General features: G+C 40.3%; 1 protein-coding gene across 5 annotated transcripts in view; it reads left to right on the top strand.

The window, feature by feature from the left end:
• Positions 1-381: 381 nt before the first annotated feature.
• The window catches only part of STRN (striatin), a 119,570-nt gene continuing 93,859 nt past the window's right edge, over positions 382-26,092 (top strand). For 2 of the 5 annotated variants that reach the window (XM_016948352.4, XM_016948353.4), the window contains exon 1: positions 424-778. In XM_016948352.4, coding sequence (XP_016803841.1) covers positions 545-778 — 234 coding nt within the window. In that variant the 5' untranslated portion in view covers positions 424-544. Of the gene's footprint in view, positions 779-26,092 lie in introns of all 5 variants that reach the window. The other 3 variants (XM_525732.8, XM_016948354.4, XM_016948355.4) reach the window with 3 other exon arrangements.

The raw sequence follows: 26,092 nt of genomic DNA on the forward strand, positions 1-26,092 counted from the left end.
TTTGAATGCAACAGGGGGGTGTGTGTGTTTGAATGCAACAGGGGTGTGTGTGTGTGTGTGTGTGTGTTTGAATGCAACAGGGGTGTGTGTGTGTGTGTGTGTGTGTGTTTGAATGCAACAGGGAGCGCCGCCCGCGAACTTCCGCGTGCGAGGAAGACTGGAGAGCCGCCCGCCCGCGCCCAGCCGGCCCCAGAGGAAACCCGCGCTCCCCGCCCAGCCGGCCCCCTCCGCGGCGAGCCGGGGCGGGGCGGGCCCGAGGCCACGCCCAAGCTGAGGCACAGCCCTACAGGCCGCCCGGGCCGCGCTAGCCCGCGCCCCGCCCCGCGACTACATTTCCCGGCAAGCCCCGGGCCGCCAGCGCGCCGCAGTTGACCCATTTCCCGGCCCGTCACGGGCTCGGCCGGCCCCCGCGCCCAGGCGGCTGTTCCCTGCTGACTGGGGTGTGGGCGGGAGCGGCGGAGGGAGGAGGAGGAGGCGCTGCTTGCCGCCGCTGTTGCCTCCGCTGCTGGGCGCCGGGGCAGCTCCCCGGGTATCTGCGGCCGCCATGGACGAGCAGGCGGGTCCCGGCGTCTTCTTCAGCAACAACCACCCGGGCGCCGGCGGTGCCAAGGGGCTCGGGCCTCTGGCGGAGGCTGCCGCGGCCGGCGACGGGGCGGCTGCGGCGGGGGCGGCCCGAGCCCAGTACAGTCTCCCGGGGATCCTGCACTTCCTGCAGCACGAGTGGGCCCGCTTCGAGGTGGAGAGAGCCCAGTGGGAGGTGGAGCGGGCGGAGCTGCAGGTAAAGACCCTCCCGGCCTGGCCGTCTTCATCCCGCCTCTTTGCTCCCTTCCGCCCCGCCCCGGACCCTTCTCCCCCTCCCCCAGCCTTCTCGCGTCCCCTCCCCCTTTGCTGCCGCCCATCCCACCCGGAGCCCCGTCCCCTTCTTCTCTTCGCCTTTTGCCTTTCGCTGACCCCACCTCGACCCTGTTCTCACTCCCGCTCCTGGTGCGTTGTTTACCCTCCCCACGCCTGTTCGTCCGCCCCATCCCACTCTTAACTCCCAGACTCATTTCAACTCTCTGGCCATCCTGCATCTCAGGGCTGCCCTCTCGGTTTACTAATTGGGCTGGCAGTAGTTTTGAGAGACGCGGAGCAAATCGTCCGCTGCCCTGGTGTGCCCCATCCTAGGTCTAGAGACAGTCTCCGCAGAACGTGCCGGCTTTGGCCCCTCTCTTCAAGGAAGGTGATCAAGAAGACAACAGAAGTTCTGTCAGTGAGGCCTTGAGTCGAGGCGAGAAGTTGACGTTGGGCAAAAGTGTTATTCATACATCAGCTCCCTTTTTTGCATATGTAAATGTCTGTTCTCCACTTTCTTCCGACCCCCCGGCCCCCTCCCACGTTTCTTTTAAGTATTTCCAATTAATGCATTTTGAATGAAGGACCTAGATGATCGCAGTCAGAGAGAATGGTTAAGAGGTGGTTCCTGTTCTCAGAATCTGAAACTTCCCAAGGGTTAATTTTATGTTCAGTGTTTTGGGAGATTTTCTGGTGCTTTAAAAGGAACTAAAGGGGCTTTGAAGTTAGTTACATTGCCTTGCATAATCTGCAAGATAAAGTATATCCAGGGAGGAGATAACTGTGGGCTCTGAAAAGAATGAAAGTGAGGCTGATACTTTACAGGCCATTCAGAATTGGTGAATAGGTTTTCAGTGGTTGTTCTTAAAACTTCCAGGGCATACACACCAATTTCAAAAGGAACTTAAAGAACTATGAATAGTTGTGCCTTTCTGTTTTACGGGCTAAGCCTGTATACTTATGAAATTTGAGTATAGTTTTAGTTGGCAAAACACTTGAGTTTAAAATGCTACCCAGTGTGTCACTTTTTTTGGTAACATGTATTTGGCGCTTAAGAAAAAAAAGAAGAGGAGAAATCTGTTAAATAGAATCATGTGCTGGAACAGGCTCTGGTGTAGTGGAAGTGGCTGTGGAAAGAGCGAACACACAGGGCTATAGTAGACAAGGTTATAGTAAGGGCTGTGTTTGTTGCTAGCTCTGTGACCTTGAGGAAATCCTTTAACCTCTCTGGGTTTCAGTTTTATCATGTATTTATTCAGCACCTGTGTATTGAGTGCCAGCTGTGTGTCTAGGCCCTGTGATGAAAGAAAACCGACCAAGCTTCTGCCCTCATGGAGTTTATGTTTTAGTGGAGAGGCAAACAGTCCAGCAAATGCGCCTATAGAATATAATGGCTTATAGTGGCAACTGCTGTGAGGAAGAAATAAGTCAGAGTTCAGGAATAGCGTGTGATAGGGGCAGCTATTTTAGATAGGGTAGTCAGGGTAGGCCTCTGAGAGATGACAAATGAGCAGTTGAATGAAGTTAGGGAGTGACCAATAGTTTCTATGATTTCCTTGTAAGTCTGTAGTTATATGTTTATATTATTTGGCAACTTTTTCATCCCTATTGTTATATTGCTGTAGTATTTAGTCGATCTAGTCTATCTGATATTTGCAAGTCTTCTTTGACCTTGTCTATATAGTTTCCAACAAATTTGAATACTTACAGATTGATCTTTATTAGCAGTGCATTCTATAAACGGTGTGGATTTCAGGATTCAAGGAAATGTTAAAGGCAAAGTTTAACTTTAATGTTGTGCAGTTGTGGGGAATGATTTTTGTATTAGTTACTTAAAATTTAATTTCTTTTCCAGTTTTGGGAATGTAGATAAGTCACACTAATATGGTTAAAAAACAAAACAAAACACACCCCAGAAAACAATGCTTAGCTTTCTACCTGTAGAAGTTGGGGAATTCCAACCCATCCTTTCCCCCACCCCCCCGTTCACTCCCTCTCCTCGTTTAAACTTTTCAATTTACTGGTAACTGTAGTTGATCTTCAGTTTTTATGCACACATCTCCAAACACCCCTTCCTGGGTTGTTTGTGGCAAATGTTTATTAACTTCAGGTCGCTTTCCCATGGGTGCTTATCATATTAAAGAGACTACTTTTTTTTTTTTCCTTTTATTGGAGAGAGGGCCTCGCTCTGTTGCCCAGGCCAATGTGCAGTGGTGCAGTCTTGGCTCACTGCAACCTCTGCCTCCCAGGTTTAAGCAATCCTTCTGCCTCAGCCTCCCAAGTTTCAGCAATCCTTCTGCCTCAGTCTCCCAAGTAGCTGGGATTACAGGCATGCACCACCACGCCTGGCTAATTTTTGTATTTTTGGTAGAGACGGGGTTTCACAATGTTGGCCAGGTTGGGCTTGAACTACTGACCTCAGTGATCTGCCCGCCTCAGCCTCCCAAAGTGCTGGTATTACAGGCGTGAGCCACAGTGCCCGGCCAAGGACACTACTTTTTTGACAGTATTTTCTGTTTTGTCTTCCAATTAAAGTTTCCACAGAGAAACTTTAAAAAGGTGTCATTTTCCTGACAGAATGAATATATTTTGGGGGGAAGAGTTTGCAGTAATCTCTGGTCTTTGTCCCCCCTTATTAGTGTAATTGGAAAAAACATCATTTCTTTACATTACCATCGTTACATTTCAATCTTCTTTATTTTTCTTTTGCTACTGGAATTTTCTTAGAAACACAATAGGAAGTAAAATAGTTGAATGCATTGTGATGAAATACGGCTCAGTTGGTGTCTTCCTTTTAATTTTTAAATCTCTTCCTAAGCCATTAACACCAGAGTCAACACAAATACCTTCAAGATTAAGTCAAATTTGCCTCTTCAAGAACCTGTCAGTCCTGCTCTTTCAGGTTGCCAGGGAAGAGTTGTGAAAGGCAATCCAAGCTCTCATCTGCCTAGCCTGCCTTTACTGCTTCCTCCCTCCTTCAGATCTTGGGAGTAAGGAAACAGCCACGTTATAGCAAAAACCTATTTATTTGTCACTTATTTCACTCTTGCCCATCTTATTTGATAAATTCTCTTTTTATTTTTGGTAATGCTCCCCTCCTCACATCCAGTTGAGATTAGGCAGTAGTTCATGGGGGGGAAAAAAGAATGATTAAGATTATTAGTGAGCTTTACATTTGTGAAAGGAATTGGAGAAGGAATACTAATAATATTTGAGAAAAATTTCTGTATGTGAGGCGTTGTGCTAGATGACCTCAAAGAAACCTGCAGTCTAGTTATTAGTATGATATAACTTGTAGAAGAATCAGAGTGTTTATCATTTGGGGAGAAGGCTAGTTTCTTTAGAATAGTGAAGGAGAGGCCGGGCGTGGTGGCTCACACCTGTAATCCCCAGCACTTTGGGAGGCCGAGGCAGGCGGATCGTGAGGTCAAGATATCGAGATCGTCCTGGCCAACATGGTGAAACCTTGTCTCTGCTAAAAATACAAAAATTAGCTGAGCATGGTGGTGTGTGCTGGAGGCTGAGGCAGGAGAATCGCTTGAACCTGGGAGGCGGAGGTTGCAGTGAGCTGAGATCGTGCCACTGCACTCCAGCCTGGCGACATAGTGAGACTCCATCTTAAGAAAAAAAGAAAGAATAGTGAAGGAGAGAAGAGCCAGCAGTGAATGGGGAGAATAGCAGGAGGAAAGAACTTTATGAGGTCATGAGAACCTAAGGCTCAGTATTTGAAAATTACTGACTTAAGAGAAAGCAGGCATGTAAATAAAAAATAAAAAATGTTGGCCCTAGATTTTGGTATGTGTGTGGTGTGTGGTGTAGGAGAGGCCCTGGTATTTACCTGTAAGTGTTAGAGTTGTATGAAAAAGGTGGCAAGATTGAGTAGCTTAGGGCATGTGGTGTGGAGGCTGTATGCTAGAGTTTTGGCATTAATAATTTGTATTTTCTGGGTTTTGGCATTAATAATTTGTATTTTCACTACCCGAATATTTTTCAAGCATCTACTTCATGCTAGGCCTTGTTCTAGATACCGGAGATACAACAGCAAAAATACAGATCTTGCCCTTATGAAGCTTAAATTGTTGAGGCAGACAGACAGTGATAAATAAATACATAGAATGTTGGGAAGGAAAATAAGAGGATTTGAGAGGGTGGAATGGGGAAGAAAGGATTCACTGATAAGATGCCATTCGAGCTAAGACCTGAAAAGGTGATCTCTAAGGTGAGGAAAGAGCTTTCTACACAGAAGGAACAGCTGGGGGAAGGGAGCACGCTTGGAATATTTAAGGAATATCAAGGAGGGAAAAGTGGCTAGAGTAGAGGAAGAGAATGGAAGAAGTCATGTCAAACAGGTACTAATGGAAGAAGTCATGTCAGACAGGGTCTTGCCCATTGTAAGGACTTTAGCCTTATACCTCAGCAAGCTGAGCAGCCGTCGGAATGTTTTAAGCAAAAGAGTGACACCATCTTTAAAAGGGACCCCTTGTAAGGATTCAGAACAGACTTGGAGGGAAAACAAGTAGAAGCAGCAGGGGGACTAGTTAGGAGGCTACTTTAATAAATCCAGGCAGAAGATGAACTAAGGTGGTAGTGATAAGATATGTGAATATGTATTTTGATACATATTCAAAATACAGGATTCTGAATACATTTTTGAAGGTAGAGCCAACAAGATGTGCTAAAGGATAGAATGTGGGGTTTGAGAAAAAGGGGAGTCAAAGATGACTTAACAGTATTTAGAGGGCCAGGCGCAGTGGCTCAAAACCTGTAATTCTGTAATCCCAGTACTTTTGGGATTGAGGCTGAGGCAGGAGGATCACTTGAGTCTAGGAGTTCAAGACTAGCCTGGGCAACATGGCAAAACCCCATCTCCAGAAAAAAAATTTTTTTTAATTAGCCGGGTGTGATGGTGTTCACCTGTAGTCCCAGCTACTTGGGAGGCTGAGGTGGGAGGATTGCTTGGGCCTGGGAGGTTGAAGCTGCAGTGAGTCATGATCACTCCACTGCACTCCAGCCTGGGCGACAGAAGGAGACCCTGTCTCAGGAAAAAAAAAAGAAAAAAAAAAAAAGTGCAGCCTGGGCAACATGGTGAAGCCCCATCTCTACAAAAAATTCACAAAGTTAGCTGGGTGCGTTGGCATGCGTCTGTGGTCCCAGCTACTCGTGAGGCTGAGATGGGAGGATTGCTTGAGCCCTGGAGATCAAGGCTGCACTGCGTTATGATCATGCCTCTGCACTCTAGCCTGGGTGCCAGAGTGAGGCCCTGTCTCAGAACAAATCAATCAAACAAACAAACAAAAATATATGGATATAGAGAGAATGAGCAGCCTCATAGGACAGCTGAGAAGATTTACTGAGCTTTTTAATGGAAAACATAAATACTTAAAATGAGTTTGTCTTTATTATTGTGACTATTATTTATAATTATCACAAAAGGCAATACGGCAGAGACCTGGGTTTAAAATTCTTGCTTTAAAACTTACTATTGTATTTTACGCCTAAAATACATATTTGCCGTAATTCTGATCTCTCAGAACCTTAGTTTTCTCATGTGTAAGTTAAGGATAATAAATTACCTTGTGAGAATTAAATTAAGATAATTTAAAGTACTTAGCAGAGGCATGGTACATAACATAAAGTAAGTGCTTAATAAATGGTTGCAGATGCGTGATGCTAAACTTTTGCTCTCGGTTATCTCCTCATCCCCAGAGAAAAGCATAATCTTCAGTCATGAACTTTTCTGAGGCTAGAGCATACAAGTGCCATCCTGAGGCCATGCAGTGTAATATTCTGGGTCTGACCCAGGCACTAAGAGATATTTAATGGGAGTGAATGGTTGCCTTCAGTGTCAGCCTCAGAACATTGAGGATATACTTCAAGTGTATTTGCTTTCCTTTTAATAACCCAGTAGGTATCTGTTACCTTGAAATTCATATAAACTTTTCTGAATGTGTTTATCTTAACTTTGCATTACATCATGGGTAACAAGTTGTGTAAATTTACTAACCACATTATGAAATGAATCCTACATTTTATTTGGCTCTTTAAACCACTTCCTTTACATGTGGAGCAGGTGAACTCCATTGTGATATGGTATAATTTTGTCAGCAGGTTCATTTTTCATTCTACTCATATTCTTGATAATTTCATAATCTTTTTATTTTAGAAAGGTTATAGAGGCTTTAATCTTTTAAAACGTATCCTATTATTTGTCTCTTCAGTTCAGTGTTTCTCAACCTTAGCTATAATCTTAGAATAATCAGGGGGAATGAATACTAATTCCCTGGACTCTACCCCAGATCAATTAAATCAGAATCTTAGGAATGAGGACCCCTAGCATTAGTATTTTTTGAGCTCCCTAGTATACAGCAAGGATTGAGAACCACTGCTTTAGTTGTTTTTTTCTGTTTTTACATTATCTATAAAAGTTTGGTGATTTCAACACTTTCATTAATATTCCCTATATGGATGGCTTTTTATAGAATTTGGGATATAATTTCTTTTTCCATTGTTCTTTCTGATGATAGCATTTTATTTTTAGGCAGTAGAATATTATAATTTGAATCACCTCCTTCTGACTGAGATGTAATGACAGAGTAATCTTTGAGCTGGAATGAACTTTGGAAATAATCAGCTCAGTTAGGTAAAGTGAGGTTCAGAGAGAGGCTGAATGACCAAGAATGAAATAGGTTTTGTACAAGCTGCCACTTACATCTCCAGATATCTTTACAGTTTTATTTTTTCATATATTTGTCTAGGGGCCAGGCTAATCATCTGTATCATTCCAATTTGAGTATATGTACTGCTACAGCCAGCACTCTTTACAGTTTTCTTTAAAGCCCTTTCAGATACACTGTACCATTTAAACTGTACAACCTTCTGAGGTAAGCAGAGCCACACTGATGCTTTTTTTTTTTTTTTTTTTAGATAACAGACATAAAGATTTTACTGTGTTTTACTGCTTTCTAGCTTATTTTATTGGTTGCATTTAAGATTTTCTCTGTCTTTGGTGTTATGTAGTTTCATTATGATGTGTCACAGTATAGATTTCTTTTTCTTTTTTTCAGATGGAGTCTAGCTGTGTCGCCCAGGCTGGAGTGCAGTGGCACAATCTCGGCTCACTGCAAGCTCCGCCTCCTGGGTTCAAGCGATTCTCCTGCCTCAGCCTCCCGAGTAGCTAGGACTACAGACGCCCGCCACCATGCCCGGCTAATTTTTTGTATTTTTAGTAGAGATGGGGTTTCACTGTGTCAGCTAGGATGGTCTCGATCTGACCTCGTGATCCGCCCGCCTCAGCCTCCCAAGTGTTGGGATTACAGGCGTGAACTACCACACCCAGCCTATATTTCTTTTTATTTTGTTTGGGACTTCATTAGACTCCTTGAATTTGTGGATTGGCTTCTCATTAGTTCTGCAGATTTCTCAGTTGCTATCTTGTTAGGTTTGTCCTCGATTGCATTTTCCTTTCTTCTCCTTTTTGGTTTTTGATTACATGATCTTAGGGCTTCTCCATTATCTGCTCTGTATTTTCCATCTTTTTATCTCTCCATGCTTTATTCTCGATAATTTATTCTGACTTATTTTCCAGTCTGTGAATGACTTACCTTCCAGTCCATTAATTTTCTCTTCAGTTGAGTCTGATTTGTTAAAACCATCCACTGAATTTTTAGTTTTGGTTATTGTTGAAGTTCATTTTGGTTTCTTTTCAAATCTGCTCGGTCATTTCTTAAAAAAATATTGTTCTGTTCTCTGCAGGTATTTTCAGTGTCATCTTTAATTCTTTAAACATAGTAAGTAGTTATTTTTTAGTTAGTGTCTTTGCGTTTCCTTTATCTGAGGTCTTAGAGGTGCCTTTGTGTGGTCTGTTGTCTCTGCTGGTTCTTGCTCATGACGACGTGTTCCCTTGTATCCTTAGTTTATCTTTGTGTGCCGCCTGCTGTCCTTGAAAAACTGTGAGACTAGACAGGCACAGTGGCTCATGCCTGTAATACCAGCACTTTGGGAGGCTGAGGCGGTCGGATCACCTGAGGTCCGGAGTTCAAGACCAGCTTGGCCAACATGGTGAAACCCCGTCTCTACTAAAAATATAAAAATTAGCCAGGTGTGTTGGCACATGCTTGTAATCCTAGTTTCTCAGGAGGCTGAGGCAGCAGAATCACTTGAACCCAGGAGGCGGAGCTTGCAGTGAGCCGAGATCGCGCCACTGTACTCCAGCCTGCGCAACAGAGCGAGACTGTCTCAAAAAAAAAAAAAAAAAAAAATTAGCTGGGCGTCGTGATGGGCGCCTGTAATCCCAGCTACTCAGGTGGCTGAGGCAGGAGAATCACCTGAACCTGGGAGGCAGAGGTTGCAGTGAGCCGAGATTGCACCACTGCAATCCAGCGTGGGCAACAGAGACTCCATCTCAAAAAAAAAAAAAAAAAAAAAAAAGACAAAAAGAAGAACTATGAGACTAATCCGAGCTCTCAAATAAAGGTATCTTCTTCAGAAAGGTTTTTTTTGTTTGTTTGTTTTTTACATTTCCTTCTGGTAGATGTCTAGAGTTATTACCAGTCTGGGACCACTTTATTTTTTATTTTTATTTTTTTGAGATGGTCTTACTGTCACCCAGGCTGGAGTGCAGTGGTGTGATCTTGGCTTACTGCAACCTCTGCCTTCCAGGTTCAAGTGATTCTTGTGCCTCAACCTCCAGAGTGGCTGGGACTATAGGTGTGCACCACCACGCCTGGCTCATTTTTGTATTTTTAGTAGAGATGAGGTTTTGCCATGTTGGCCAGGCTTCTCTTGAACCCCTGGCCTCAAGTGATCTGCCCGCCTCTGCCTCCCAAAATGCTGGATTTACAGACGTGAGCCACTGCCCGGCCTAGAATCACTTTAAAGTAAATGCATTACTTAAGATGTTTGGGCCACCCAGTTGATGTGAATTTTGGTTGTGAATACGTTTGAGGGCCAATATACTTCTGTTTTATCTTTGCTTTGAAGACATAAGCCCTTTAGGGACCTAGCTAAATGTGAGGTATATCACCTATTAGACTGTCCACTCTGGAGGGGTGGGGTGTTTGATTTTTCTCCTTGAGTCCTGCAAGGCTGTTTGTTCTGGTTGGTCAATATCCTAAGGGCAAAAATGGCTTTTTGTTCCCTTACCTCACTGGGTTCCCATTTTCCCTTTTATTTTGGCCAGATAATTCCTTGCTATTTTTGTGTTGCTTTTAAGAAAATTGTGAAAATATTTTGTCCAGAATTTTTGGCTGCGTTCAGTAGAAGAATTGTTGTGGGGCACCATAACTGGAAACTGAATTCTCTTATTTTACTTTCAAAATCTGACAAATAAGAATGGCCTTACTAATTTTTGGGGGAGAAATAATGTTGACAGCACTTCTTTATCAAAAGGTGTGCCTATTTAGTCCTGAACTTTATTTCAAATCTACTTTTCTTTGAATGGTAAAGGGAGACCTACAGTTTTTCTCCAAAATCTTGATAACTGAAGCAGAGTTTAAAACAAACAAAACCCTTTGCTATGCAGTCAATGAAAGGTGTTTGAAAGTTCAGATAATCTGGATAGAGTCCCCTTTGCCAGCCTGCTATCTCCTTGATGTCAGCTATACTTTTGATTTGCTAATGTGTGTAGCATCCAGGTTTCAATTCTGGGCCATTAGAAATAAAATTGTCCTTGGATCTCTGGCATTTCTTGCCTCGGTGGCCAATCTGACAAAACAATCTGTTGACCATCATAATTGGACAGTGGAAAGTATGGGCCTCAGAGTCAGACATCTCTATCACTTTCAGTTTACAATTTTTCTAGGCCTCATTTTTGTAAATGTGGGTGATAATATCCCTACTAAGCAGGATCGCTGTAAGGTTTAAAAAAGATAAAGTATGCAAAATATGTGATATATGATGGGTGTCCAGTAAGTGGTTTGCTTTTTTGTTGGTTGAGATTTCTATGGACAGAAGGCATTAGATTTATTATTTATATAAGTCCTATTGTAGAAGCCAAGAACCAGTTTCAGTGATCCGTTTATCATAGTACCTACTTACATTCTCTTTGTCCTGTAAGTACAGGTTGAGCATCCCTAATCCAAAAACCCCAAATTCAAAATGCTTCAAAATCTAAATCTTTTTGAGTGCTGACATGATGTCACAAGTGGAAAAATCCATACCTGACCTCGTGTGGCAGGTTGCAGTGAAAAAGCAGGTGCTTTTTCAACAGAGTTTATTTAGTATCCCATAGGGAAAAGTAAAATTACCTTTAAACTGTGTGTATAGGGTATATATGAAACATAAATGAATTTTGTATTTAGACTTGGGTCTCATCCCCAAGATATCTCATTAGGTATATGCAAATATTCCAAAATCTGAAATCTAAAACACTTCTGGTGCCGAGCATTTCGTATAAGCGGTATTCAATCTGTAGTGGTTTGAGGACAGTGAGTTGTGTGTTGGAGGTAGGGGACAGGCTAGAGATGGCAGAAGTAAGTGGTGATAGCTTGTAGATGTTAAGGACTGGACGTAGTAATCGAGGCAGATTTGGAGTTCAGAAAGGACGCTTGAGGCAAGAGAGAAATTGAGGAAGGGGTTAGAAGGGGAGAAGAGACAGAAGAAGGGAGGAGAGGGGTGGAAAGAGCAGAGGCAGAGGAGAAACTGCACACATTAACCTGTTCTTAACTCTACAAAGATGTCTTATCTGTATTTTTCATTTTGGCACTTATAATTGTAGAATTCTAGGGCTGACAGGGATACACACGCATGCATATGCACATATGCACACATGTGCACTGCCCTCCTCCCTCTCGATTTTCTTTCTTCATTAGACTAAGAATATTTTACCTCAGAGGGACCTTAGAATTTAAGTAATCTCATCCCCCGTTTCATCAATTAGGGCTAGAGAAAGGAAGTGACTTTTCTCAGGTCACTGTGTGAATTGGTTTAGTCTTAGTTTAGAACCCAGGAGTCCTAGTACCCAGGCCAGGGTGTTGCTCTCTATACCATATCCTCTCCTTTTTTTGGTCCCTCACTCTGTGTAGCTGCTTCTGACCTGAAGGAGCCAAGTGAATTTTAATATTTAGATGATTAAGTATGGTTTGAATAGCTGTCATAATTTAAATTCTTATCACTGATTTTTTGAAGTTTTTCTTCAAGTAGAATAATTTAGTGAAACGGTATAGTAAGAGGTTCAGGAAAGTCTTTAACAATTTGTGTTTCTCAGAAGTGTTTAACAGTGTAGTTCTTGGACTGGGCATGGTGGCTTATGCCTTTAATCCTAGCACTTTGGGAAGCTGAGGCTGGCGGACTGGCTGAAGTCAGGAGTTTGAGACCAGCCCAGCTAACATGGTGAAACCCCGTTTCTACTAAAAATACAAAAAATTAGCTGGACGTTGTGGCACACGCCTGCAATCCCAGTTATTTGGGAGGTTGAGGCAGGGAGAATCGCTTGAACCCAGGAGGCAGAGGTTGCAGTGAGCCGAGATCACGCCATTTCACTCCACTCCAGCTTGGGCAACAAGAGTGAAACTCCGTCTAAAAAAAAAAAAAAGTGGTTCTCTCATTTCCTTAAATAATTTTATTTTTTTGTAGGGAATACTGAAATAAAATCCTTATTTCATCTTAAAAAAATCTGCAAATTTGGAGCTCTTTTTTTTTTTTTTTTCCCCCTGTTTGAGACAGGGTCTTACTCTGTCGCCCAGGCTGGAGTGCAATGGTGCAGTCTTGACTCACTGCAACCTCTGCCTACTGGGTTCAAGCAATTCTCCTGCCTCAGCCTCCCAAGTAGTTGGGATTACAGGCACCCATCACCACACCTAATTAATTTTTTGTATTTTTAGTAGAGACAGGGTTTTGCCATATTGGCCAGGCTGGTCTTGAACTCCTGGCCTCAAGTGATCCATCTGCCTCAGCCTCCCACAGTGCTGGGATTACAGGTGTGAGCCACCACGCCTGGCCAAATTTGGAGCTTTTTTAGCTTGCTCTGAGGGTAGCTTAACTAAGTTCTGTGTATATATTTTAATATAGTTTGTTTATTGATCACATATCAAATATTGTGATCTTTGATATAGCAAAGATCAAGCACTTTGATTTGATTTTTAGGTTATTTTTAATTTTTATGTTATTTGGTTAACCTAAAAATTTGATTTTTAGTTTATTTTTAATTTTCATTTTAAAGAGACTGGGTCTGTCTTCTATTCTGCCCAGGCTGGAGTGCAGTGACTATTCATAGGCATAATCATAGTTCACTGCAGCCTCACACTCCTGGTCTCAGTTGATCCTCCTGCATCAGCCTCCAGAGTAGCTGGGATTACAGTCTTGACCCACTATATCTGATTATTAGTCTATTTTTAGGCTGTTTTACATACACTATGTTAGAACAGAATAATATGTTAACTGTGTATTTGCTCTTATGCAGAAAGTTATTTGACAAAATAAGATCACTTTCTTGGTGGACTTAATGCTGTTTTTTCTTAAAAGTAAAGTACCTTGGCCAGGCACGGTGGCTAACGCCTGTAATCCCAGCACTTTGGGAGGCCGAGGTGGGTGGATCATGAGGTCAGGAGATCGAGACCATCCTGGCTAACATGGTGAAACCCCGTCTCTACTAAAAACACAAAAAATTAGCCTGGTGTGGTGGCGGGTGCCTGTAGTCCCAGCTACTTCGGAAGCTGAGGCAGGAGAATGGTATGAACCCGGGAGGCGGAGCTTGCAGTGAGCTGAGATTGTGCCACTGCACTCCAGCCTGAGTGACAGAGCAAGACAGCATTTCCAAAAAAAAAAAAAAAAGGACCTTATCTGTATAAGATAATGGAATATTAGAGTATTAGAAAACATTGATATGGAAGAAGGAAAATTTGTTACAGAATTGACTGGAAGCAGTATGGCAGAAGACAAAAGCAGTAGGTATTTTGTTTTGTAGATGAGATGGAGAGAAAAATAAGGGAATAGGAGCCCTGGAATTAAGGTGAGCTGGGGAAGTATTGAATAAGGTTGGGTGAAATAGGTATTTTGGGTGTGGCAAATATGCATCACTCACCAGAAAGATTCAAGGAAAGGGCCGGGGGAATGTTTCATTACTGAACACACAGGTTTCATTAGCATTCATTTGAATGTGAGAGAAATCAGATCCAATACTGGTATATCTAGTTAGGAGAAATAAACACCATGTCAAATTCCACAACGGTGATGCCAGTTTCACCTGATGGAAAATTACAGCCCATTCTGGGATTTGTTCCTTTTTTGTTTGTACTTCCTAAATGAGAAGGTTAACCATTGAGCAAAAGAGCTTAAATTATAGGCACAACCAAAACCTGCTCCCTGAGGAATGTGGATTGGTGTAAAGCTGAAAGGAGGGAACAGGGAGGAGCCTGTGATCTGGGTCAGTGCACTTGCTGAACTTGAAAAGTAGAGTCAGCCAGGGGAGAAGGTATCCATGGCCCTAGTAATTCAACCCAGTGCTTTATCTGTTGTTTCTTCTTTCTGTTCTTTATCTGCCAACATTAATAATAGTTTCATTTATTGAGCATTTTCTGTGTGCCAGGTACAATGCTAAGTGCTTTATATCTACAGTCTATTTTAATCCTTGTAAAACTGTATGTGGTAGATATTAATCATTCCCAAATGCATAGGTGAGAAATTTGGGAAGAAAGGTTAAATAATTTGCTGTAGAAAAAGGCTGAGTGATGGGTCTGGGCATGGTAAGTAGAAGCAAATATTTTGACTTTTTTTTTTTTTTCTCTCGTGCTTCAGGGTCACTGTGCAGGGCTGAAATGTTTTCCTCTCCCTTGTTTGCCTAGTGAATTTCTAATCATCTTTCAAGATTCCATTAATTCTGGGAAACCTGTCTGACTTCCAGGCACAAGGAAGCTTCGTGCTTCCCTAACAGCTTGTATTATAAAGCGGAAGCATTGTTATCCAGCACCATCCAGACTGGTGGTTGATCAGTTAATCCGAAAAGATGTTAAAATGGTATCTTAAACAATTTGTTTTAGGTTAATAGTATATAGATGTATATAGTCCTTTCCCAATGTAAGACAGGCCTACCCACCCTTCACATTTTTGTTTCTTAGAATGCTAATTCGAGTTTTGTATTGTCATTCTTGAATAAGCCACAATTGTGTGTGTGTGTGTGTGCGTGTGTATTTTCGGGATGAAATTGTTCGACCTCACATCATCAGGCGTTAGATTCTTAGGAGTGCCGCACAACCTAAATCCTTCGCATGGGCAGTTCACAGTATGATCCGTGCTCCTATGAGAATCAATGTTGCCTCTGATCTGACAGGAAGCGGAGCTCAGGGGGTAATGCTGGCTTGCCTGCTGCTCACCTCCTGCTATGCCACCCAGTTCCTAACAGGCCATGGACCCATATCGGTCAGTGGCCCAGGGGTTGAGAACCCCTGTCCTATCTCATACTTGGTATATATTTGTTTCCTCAGTAGACTCTGAGTCACCTAAGGGCGTTTTTATTTCTCTAAGGTCAGTAGAGTGACTGGCACATAGTAGCTGCCTAACAAGTGGTTCTTAAATGAATGAATCATATATTAGGTTACACTGTTACTCAATATGTATTAACGTGTCTATATATGTATATCTTGTCTGTCAGCTAAATCGTGTCCTTAAGGGCAGGACCTGTGTTTCAGACATCTTTGATATTTACCATGTTTGTCATAAATTTAGTGAATGTACAGTATATTTTGGTTTTAGGCGAGCAGTGTATCTGTCCCTTTTGCTGCTTGCTAGTTCTGCCTTACAACTTCCACTGGAAAGAGCTTTTTAGTGCAGCAAATAGTGTCTGCATTTTATTGTATAAAGCATTGCCTGGGCCATACCAAATCATTTTGACAGAGGTCATTTCAGGGATGCCACAGGCTTCATAATTGCTACTTGATGCTAGTTGTAGCAAATTGCACTTGGGTTTTGGTAGTTGTGAGTATAGTGTTGTCTCCTTCCACCCCGCCTTGTGTGTTAATCACTGACTGCCAGGAAATGTCTTTGACATAACATCCTAAAAAGTTTTTGTTATCAGTAGGGCCCTGTAACATTTTTTTTCCTTCTCTAAAGACTATGCCTTCAAATTTTTTACAAGTGTCTTATTCCTTCTAAATTGAGAACTAATTGAATATTTTTTCTTGTAGATAAATCTTATTTTAAATATCTAGTTATCATTACTTTGCATTCTCCTTTTCTGATTTTGTTTATATGTTACATTACCAATATCTTATGATACTTAAACTTTTTTGAACTCTACTTTTTAAAATAAATAATATAAATGCCTCAGTTATCTGGAACTTACACTGAAACACTGTAATCTTGTCTCTGAGCCTGCTTCCCCTCAAAAAATTTAGATTTAGCTTTTCAGATGCTTATAGCTAGCCAAGTAAGTGAGAATAAACACAAAAAGGCTAAAATATGCAAGTTCCGGAGTTGCCAAAGCTTCATGTAAAATGTGTCATTGTGGAATTTAAAAAATTCTACTCTTTTTCATCAAGGTTTTTGGTTGGGGCATTAGACACTTCCTGAAATCTGGCATTCTCCTAGGCACTGGGGATACCATGGAGAAGAGGCAGATATAGTCTTGGCTCACATGGGGCATATAATCAAGCAGTAATTCTTAACCTTGGACAGACTTGAGTCCATTATGCCAATGGTCATCTCCACTTTGCCATGCCATTTTAGTTTTCCCTAAGTGAAAACTACGCCTGTAATCCTAGCACTTTGGGAGGCCAAGGCGGGTGGATCACCTGAGGTCAGGAGTTCGAGACCAGCCTGGCCAACATGGTGAAACCTCATCTCTACTAAAAATACAAACATTAGCTGGGCGTGATGGCGCATGCCTGTAATCCCAGCTACTCAGGAGGCTGAGGCAGGAGAATCACTTGAACTTGAGAGACGGAGGTTGCAGTGAGCCGAGATCAAGCCACTGCACTCCAGTCTGGGTGATAGAGCGAGACTCAGTCTCAAAAAAAAAACAAAAAAAAACCAAACCAACCGACCAGTAACAACAAAAGAAACCCCTTTCTCAGCTTCCTTATCTATTATATTGCCATCCTGTCCCTCATTCTCCTTCATTTCACTCTGAATTTCTCTGAACGACCACATTTACTACCTTCAGTTTTTTTTTTTACTAGTCTCATCTCTCTCTCTGTTCCTTTGTTGTCTTTCTCTTTTTCTGTTTTTGGTTACTCATTTCTCAATCTTTTGTGATCTTGCTTCTGATCTCTATTCAGATAATTGATTATCAAATTATATATATTTTTCAGCAGTTACTCTTTGACTGAAGTCCTCCCACTGTACCTAATTCCTTTTCTTTGGATGATTTACAAAATTATCTCTCTAACTAGTCTTGATACTTTTTTGCAGTTAAAATTGTACATGTCCAGTTTTTGCTAATGTCTTCACCTGGATGACCTACTATAACTTGAAACTCGATCATCCTTTCTAAAATCCTTTTCCCAAACCCAGTTGACCCTTTTCCTCAGATCTAGCCCCCAGTTCACCCTTTCTAGAAACCTAGCCTCAGCTTTCACTCAACCTTTCACTTTCTTATAGTCACTCTTCTAGCCATGCATTTGGTTTGTAAAATATGTAGTTTAAAATCCATTTTAAATCATTTAATTACTAGTACTACTTCTTCCCTGGTTACCTCATCACCTCATATCTGGGTGACTAAAGTAGAAGTCTTCCCTAATATTTCACTTCTGGTTTCTCCCTTGGCCAAAGTAGTTTACATAGTATTGCCTCCCAGGCTTCTAAAAATTGATTTGTTTAACACATTCTTTTTATTTTTATTTTTGCCTGTTACAGGTTTTAAATCTCTGCATGATTAGACTGTTTATATTTCCTACATATTAGAGCACAGTCATGAATTACTTAACAACAGGGATATGTTCTGAGAAATACCTAACGAGACAATTTCATTGTCGTATGAACATGTAGAGTGTACTTACACAACCCTATATGGTATAGCCTGCTACATACCTAGGCTATATGGCATAGCCTATTGCTCCTAGGCTGCAAACCTGTATAGCATGTTACTATATGGAATACTGTAGGCAGATGTAACACAAGACGAATATTTGTGTATCTAAACATATCCAAGCCATAAACGTAGACAAGGTACAGTCAAATTATGGTATAACCTTATGGTTATAGTTATGGGACCACCATCATGTATATATGGTTAATCATTGACCGAAATGTCATTGTTCAACACATGCCTGTACTCTTTCTAAACCAAAATAGTGTCATCTTGCTTTGTACATAAATCATACCTGCTTTTTTTGTCGTTGCTCAAAAGGTTTATTCTGGAATGTCCTTCGACCACCTTGTAGATTTATATATTCTTTATTCAAATTTAGCTCAAGTCCCATTTCCAACACTAAGATTTTTGGACACCCTCAGCTTTTAGTGATGTTTCTTTTTTAGTACTTGTTTTGTCATTTGGCAATTAGGGTGTGCTACCTTATACTGTTTTTTACTTGCTTCTTATAAATCTGTTCAGTCAATTTAACAAATATTTATTGAGCGTCTACTACATGCAAGTAACTGTTCTAGGAATTAGGGATATAGCAGTCAACAGCACAGACAATCCCTCATCTCTTTAGCAACTTCCTCTGTACCTTTAAAGACAAATATCTCCAACACCTATCACGGTATATGTTGTTAATGATGTTAAAATTGTCTCCAAATTAACAGAAGGCCAAATTTAACATTGAAGTCCAAATTTCTTGGCTAATAATGCAAGTAAAAAAAATAGATGATACCTTTTGGCTGATCAGAATACACTGATAACTGGGTGGACGCGGTGGATCATGCCTGTAATCCCAGCACTTTGAGAGGCCAAGGCGGGCGGATCACCTGAGGTCAGGAGTTGGAGACCAGCCTGGCCAACATGGTGAAACCCGTCTCTACTAAAGTACAAAAATTAGCTGGGTGTGGTGGCACATGCCTGTAATCCCAGCTACTCAGGTGGCTGAGGCAGGAGAATCACTTGAACCTGGGAGGCGGAGGTTGCAGTGAGCCCAGATCACATCACTTTACTCCAGCCTGGGCGACAGAGTGAGACTCTGTCACAAAAAAAAAAAAAAAAAAAAAAAGAGTGCACTGATAACTACAGAGGAGAGGATGATCATTCTATAGGATGAGGGGAAATGTTTTGGAAGATGATTATTTTGTTTTTGATTTAATAATTAATTTAAAAAAAGTTAGCCAAAGTAATACTGCCTTGGAAGATGTTACTTTAACTGCATACCCTTAGTGTCCCATGAAAATGAGACAAATAAGCAGAATGCAAATAAATAAATAGAAATATTTGAAAAAAATACTTATTGTCTTGGGATCAGTACTTACCTCAGTTTTCCACATGTCATCTTTAGTTCCATATCATCACAGAATGTTAAACTCTTTAATTTGTAGTTGAGGGAACTGAGGTTGCTCAGAAAAGTAACTTTAATAAGGTTGCATATATTTGTGAGAGAACCAGGAGTAGGAATTTCCCAACTCCCACTTAGTGCTTTCTCTGTCAAAGAACATCGAATTTTTGTAGAACACGGTTCTACATTGAATTTTGTAAAACACAGTTCAGTGATTATATATATATACACAATATATATGTAAATAATATATATGTTCCTGAGTTATCAAGAAAAATTAAGTTATATTCACTGGCTTTTTTTTGTAATAAAGGTAGGAATTTGTAGGTTAAGATTTAATATACTTAGTGGTTAAATGAATTAATTTATCTTGAATATTTTTACATATATCTAGCATTTTATAGTATTTACTTTGTGATGTCTTTTGTTTTCAGACTGTTTGAATAAAAATTTTGACATTTCGATTTAATTTTGTATATTTTTAGCAGGAAGTGAATATTGTGATAGTTGAAATTCAGGTAGTTATTAGTAAAAGTTTGTTTTACTAAAACTTGTCCTTCCTAGTTAAGGAATTTATTTATATTGACTTTTAAAAAAATGTTTTTCTGGCCAGGCGTGGTGGCTCATGCCTGTAATCCCAGCACTTTGGGAGGCCGAGGCAGGCAGATCATGAATTCAGGAGATGGAGACCATCCTGGCTAACATGGTAAAACCCTGTCTCTACTAAAAATACAAAGAAATTAGGCCTGGTGGCACGTGCCTGTAGTCCCTGCTACTCAGGAGGCTGAGGAAGGAGAATCACTTGAACCTGGGAGGTGGAGGTTGCAGTGAGCCGAAATCTCACCACAGCACTCCAGCCTAGGTGACAGAGCTAGAATCTGTCTCAAAAAAAAAAGAAATTTTTGTAAGTTTGATATAATGTGAATTAAGGAAAGATTTGGAACATGAATCATTGAGTAGAAACTATCAACTTTTTTACAAAAAATAAACAGTTTTAGTTCTTATTTGGAATTGAGTTAAATTTAGATTTTTAGAAACTGTCTAAATTTTACATTAGAAGAAATGATTTATTTAAAATAAGAATACATGTATATACAAAAACACAGGATATACAGAAACATATGAAGTAGAAAGTACCCTAGCCTCTCTCCATTCCTTTTTACAAACCTACTGTTTAGAGATAAATTCTATTAACAATTTAGTGTATATCACATTTTGTGTATACACACACACACACACACGTGGGATTTTTACTGAGCTTGCGCTTACCTTGGTAATAATTGGGATGTTTACATTTCAAGTCTTCTCAAACAAGATTTTTCTTAATTCCTTAAGTAGAGACATCCTATACTTAAATACCTAGGAATAAAGTAAATAATTTATAGGTTTTATTACTAGTGTGAGTGGGATCTTTTTTCCATTTTATCTCTTAACTGGTTATTTCCAACACATGGGAAAGCTCTGCTGCTGTGTGCAAAGTCATTTGGTCACCTTGCAGAAATACTTTATTATTTCTCTCTTTTATTTTTCTTTCTCATATTTGGATGTTTTAGGTAGAAAAAAATCAACTGGAAATATTTCCGGTATTTATACCTCTCTTTTTCTAGTATTTTCCAGTATTTATACTGGAAAAAATCAACTGGAAATATTTAGGTAGAAAAAAATCAACTGGAAATATTTCCGGTATTTATACCTCTCTTTTTCTAGTATTTTCCAGTATTTATACCTGTCTTTTTCTAGTATTGGCTATTAACTCTAGAGCTTTGTATCATGATGGTCATGCTACAGGGTTTTTCCTTTAAAAAAAGTTTATTTTAAAGTTACATGAAAACTGTATAACTGTTAAGTGTAGTATTTATCATTGCTTTCTAAGAATTACTATGTGGCATGTTAAAAATGTTTCTAGTTTTTTAAGAGATGTTAAAACTAGTAAATGTTGAATTTCGTGAATTGATTTTTTGCGTCTAAGATAATATGTTGTTTTTTCTCATTTAACTAACTAATGAAATCAAGTTGGTCCTGTAGTATTTCTCTTTTGATATACTGCTGTATTTGTTTTGTTAATATTTTATTTAGGATTTTTACTTCTGCATTCTTTTTTTTTCTCTGAGACAGTCTTGCACTGTCGCCCGGGCTGGAGTGCAGTGGCGTGATCTCGGCTCACTGCAACTCTGCCTCTCGGTTCAAGTGATTCTCTTGCCTCAGCCTCCTGAGTAGCTGGGATTACAGATGCATGCCACCACACCCAGCTAATTTTTTGTATTTTTAGTTGAGACGGAGTTTCACTACGTTAGCCAGGCTGGTCTCAAACTCCTGACCTTATGATCCGCCTGCCGCGGCCTCCCAAAGTGCTGGGATTACAGGCGCGAGCCACCATGCCTGGCCTCTGCATTCTTAAATATAAAGTCATTATGTATTTTTGATAATGTTATTTTGAACTCAGGTACAGAGAATTAAGTTCTCCTAGTTAGACATCGCTTGGTCTGCACATGGTCCCTCTGTTGTTTAATTTACTTATCCATTTTTATCTCCATTCCTCTCATATTTATTTCCCTTCTTTTAAAAAAGTATCTTTATAAAATATCGTTGTTTTTCCTACACATGTTTTTTATTTATAAAAATCCAATTGTGCCATTTTTCTCTCTTTTTTTTAAAAAGATCCAGCTGTGATGTTTTATATTTATTAAATCCATTACTTTTAACTGTTTGATCATTTCTTTGACATATTACTAAATATTGGAATTGCTGGTTTGTTGGCTATATATACACTTGATTTGACTAAGTACTGCACATTGCTTTCCAGAATGACTGCTCTGGTCTACGTTCCCATTTGCAGTATGTGATCCCATATTGCTGCTAACACTTGGCATTATCTAGCATTCTACTTCTTGCTAGTCTGATAAATTTAAAGTTATATCTCCTACTTATATTAATTTGCATTTCTCTGATTACGACTGAATTTAAGCATCTCTTCCATAGTATGTTAGCCTTTTGGGTTTCCTCCTCTCTGAACTGCTTGCTTCTATCCTTTGTATTCCATCTAAGGAGCATGGAATGTCTTTCTGTCCATTTATTGAAATCCTCTGCTATGTGTATTTACAAATAGGAACAGTTTTGTTTTTTTGTTCTATAATTTATTTTTGGCAATTTTTCAGGTTAGTGTTACAGTTTTAACAGAAAACAATGATAATTTTATTAAAGATAAATCTATACTTGTAAGTTAAATGAAGTCATTGGGATTTGTGTTTCTACTAGAAACATTACTTAAAATAACAGACATTGGCTTATGTAATGGATTTAATTTTTAAAGGATATATTTTCTGTATCTTATTCTCTTACACATTAGTTTGTGTGCACAAAAACTTCAGTTGTTTATATGAGATTACCAAATATCCTGAAAACTCTTGGAACTGCAGCCATATATTTCCTCCTACCTATGAGGAGTGCCCACCTTGATGGTAAAATCAATAGTGTATGAACTTAGATATCAGTCTTTCCTTCTTTATAACGTTTTTTCGTTATATGTGCATTGCTTTTGTATATTAAGACAAAAACAATAAAAATTTAACTCTAGCATCTATATTTTCAACTGTCTGTTAGTGTGTATATATATGTTTTAAGTATGAGTTTTTTGTTTGTTTTTTTGAGATAGCGTCTTGCTCTTGTTGCCCAGGTTGGAGTGCAATGGTGAGATCTTGGCTCACTGAAACCTCTGCCTCCTGAGTTCAAGCAATTCTCCTGCCCCAGCCTCCGAAGTAGCTGGGATTACAGGCGCCCGCCACCACGTCCAGCTAATTTTTTTTGTATTTTTAGTGGAGACGGGGTTTCACCATGTTGGCCAGGCTGGTCTCGAACTCCTGACCTCAGGTGATCCACCCACCTCTGCCTCCTAAAGTGCTAGGATTATAGGCGTGAGCCACTGTGCTCGGCCAAGTTTGTTTTAGTTTAACTGTTTTGGTTTTTTTTGAGACAGAGTCTCGTTCTGTCGTCCATGCTGGAGTGCAGTGGCAGTATCTCGGCTCACTGCAACTTCTGCCTCCCAGGTTCAAGTGATTCTCCTGCCTCAGCCTCCCCAGTAGCTGGGACTACAGGAGTGTGCCACCATGCCCAGCTAATTTTTTGTATTTTTAGTAGAGATGGGATTTCACCGTGTTAGCCGGGATGGTCTTGATCTCCTGACCTCGTGATTCGCCCGCCTCAGCCTCCCAAAGTGCTGGGATTACAAGTGTGAGCCACTGTGCCTGGCCTATTTTAACTGTTTTATGTCTTCTGTTTTTGTGTGACAGTGAAATGAGTTAATAAATATAATACTTAGAACAATGTAACATAGTAAGAGCTTCGTAAGTTTTATTAATCTTATATATTTTTATATAGGTATAGTTGTAGTCCCTGTACTTATTTTTAATAATTGTATAACCAAAATAGATGTTTTTGCTTATCTTTCTGTCTCTTCGTACAAGAAAGTTGAGAAGGGAATTCAGCAGTTGTTCACACTGATTACCTCTGGGGAGTGGGATGAGGATAAAGAGGTGTATCTCTCAGTTTTTTGCTTTATATGTTTATGTAAACTTTGTTTGTTTTTTTCCTTCTGTGTTACATTTTTACTAACAAGAATTTAAAAAATCAATCAAAATATAGTTTACTGAACTCTCTTTTTGAGCATTTGGGTGGTTTTTTGGTAGGGCAGTAATATATGGCAGAATAGTATTATTAATAATCATCAAAGAAGCATACGTTAAAGCAATATATATTTCTATTAATTAAAAAAATAAATGGCCGGGCATGGTGGCTGACACCTGTAATCCCAGCACTTTGGGAGGCTGAGGCGGGCAAATCACTTGAGGTCAGGAGTTCGACACCAGCCTGGCCAACATGGTGAAACTCTGTCTTTACCAAAAATTCAAAAATTAGCTGGGTGTGGTGTTGCGTGCCTGTAATCCCAGCTACTCAGAAGGCTGAGTCATGAGAATTGCTTGAATCCAGGAGGAGGAGGTTGCAGTGAGCTGAGATCACGCCACTACACTCCAGCCTGGGCAACAGAGCAAGACTCCGTCTCAAAAAAAAAGAAAAATTGATGCTAACACCCAGTACTGGGAGAGATAGATATGTTAGAACTTTACCCTCATACCTTGTTCATGGTATTGTCAATTGGTCAGTATCTATTAAGAGATATGAAATAGTTATATTTGACCTGTTGATCCCGCTTATAGTAGTCTCTCCATGGGAAATCTTTTTAAAAAGCATTAAAATTCTATATGCATCAAGAGCACCGCTGGCAAATGATTTTGTAATAGGGAAAAATTACGAACAAACTAAATACCAATTATAGTGGAATGAATATCAGGAATGCTTTTGGCTGCTGGTAAACCCTTTTAACAGTGACTTAACAAGTAGAGGTGATATTTTTCTCATTTTTACATGAGAAAAATATGGGTAGTCAAGGACTGGTGCAGTGGCTTAGCAATGACATAAAGAAACTAGGTTTTTTCTTTCTCATCTGCCATCCTTGATTGCCATTGTCCTTTTTGATACATTATGATTATAAGATTGTTATAGCTACAGACATTAAGACCACGGTGAAAAGCAACAAAAAGGTCTGTTTGGGTTATTTTTGGAGTAAGTCTCCTTTATCAGTGAGTGATAAGCTTTCCCAGAAGTGTCTTTTCCCCATTCCCAGCAGACATACATGTATCACTCATTGGTCACGTAGCCGTGTTTGGCCACAGTAGAATCTAAGAAAGCAGGCCCTTGGCGTTCCAGATGCTATAGTGGGAAGCTACAAGTTAGAAGGGGCTTGGGAATATGTATTTCGAATAGCCGGCCTACAACATCTACCACAATGGTTAAGTAAGTTATGGTAAATCAACTTGAAGACTTGTAATACAACCAATAAAAATGATAGTATAAAAATAATAGGGCTGGGTGTGGTTGCTTACGCCTGTAATCCCAGCACTTTGGGAGGCCGAGGTTGGGGGATCGCCCAAGGTCAGGAGTTCGAGACCAGCCTGGTCGACATGGTGAAACCCGTCTCTACTAAAAAAAAAAAATTAGCTGGGTGGGGTGGCAGGTGCCTGTAATCCCAACTACTTGGGAGGCTGAGGCAGGAGAATTGCTTGAACCCGGGAGGCAGAAGTTGCAGTGAGCCGAGATCATGCCATTGCACTCCAGCCTGGGTGACAAGAATTAGACTCCATCTCAAAAAAAAAAAAAAAGTTTACATAAGAAAATAAGTTATAAAATTTTGCACCATGATTCTGTTCATCTTGAGAAATGCATTGAAAGGCAAATTCAAAGGAAATAATTCAGATGATAAAAATAGAAGCTAAAATAGAGCATGTCATTTAACAGCTTTGAGCATTACTTTTTTATGGTGTGGAGAGCGATGTGAAGAAAGGGGCTGCTGATGTTCTTGGGTTGTATTTTCCAAGGCACAATGACCAGATCATAGAGTCTGCACATAGCTTTATAGTCCCCTTTTGCAGAAGAGATTGAACTAATTTGCATTGCCTCCAACAATATATAAATCTTTATATGTAATTCATTTAATATCTGTAATTCATCTGCCTGTGAACATTGGGTTTTATCATTTTAATTTACTTCCTTTGTTTTGTTTTGAGACAGGGTCTCACCTCTGTTGCTCAGGTTGGAGAGCAGTGGCAGGATCAACTGGTCACTGCAGCCTCAGCCTCCCTGGGTTCAGGTCATCCTCCCACCTCAGCCTCCCTAAGTAGCTGGGACTACAGGCATGTGCCACCATGTTCAGCTAATTTTTGTATTTTTTGTAGATAGGAGGTTTTGCCATGTTGTCCAGGCAGATCTCAAACTCTTGATCTTCAGTAATCCACCTGCCTTGGCCTCCCAAAGTGCTGGGATTACAGGCATGGGCCATTGTGCCCAGCCTAATT

The sequence above is a fragment of the Pan troglodytes genome, chromosome 12, assembly GCF_028858775.2.
Source record: "Pan troglodytes isolate AG18354 chromosome 12, NHGRI_mPanTro3-v2.0_pri, whole genome shotgun sequence".
Taxonomy (NCBI): Eukaryota; Metazoa; Chordata; class Mammalia; order Primates; family Hominidae; genus Pan; species Pan troglodytes.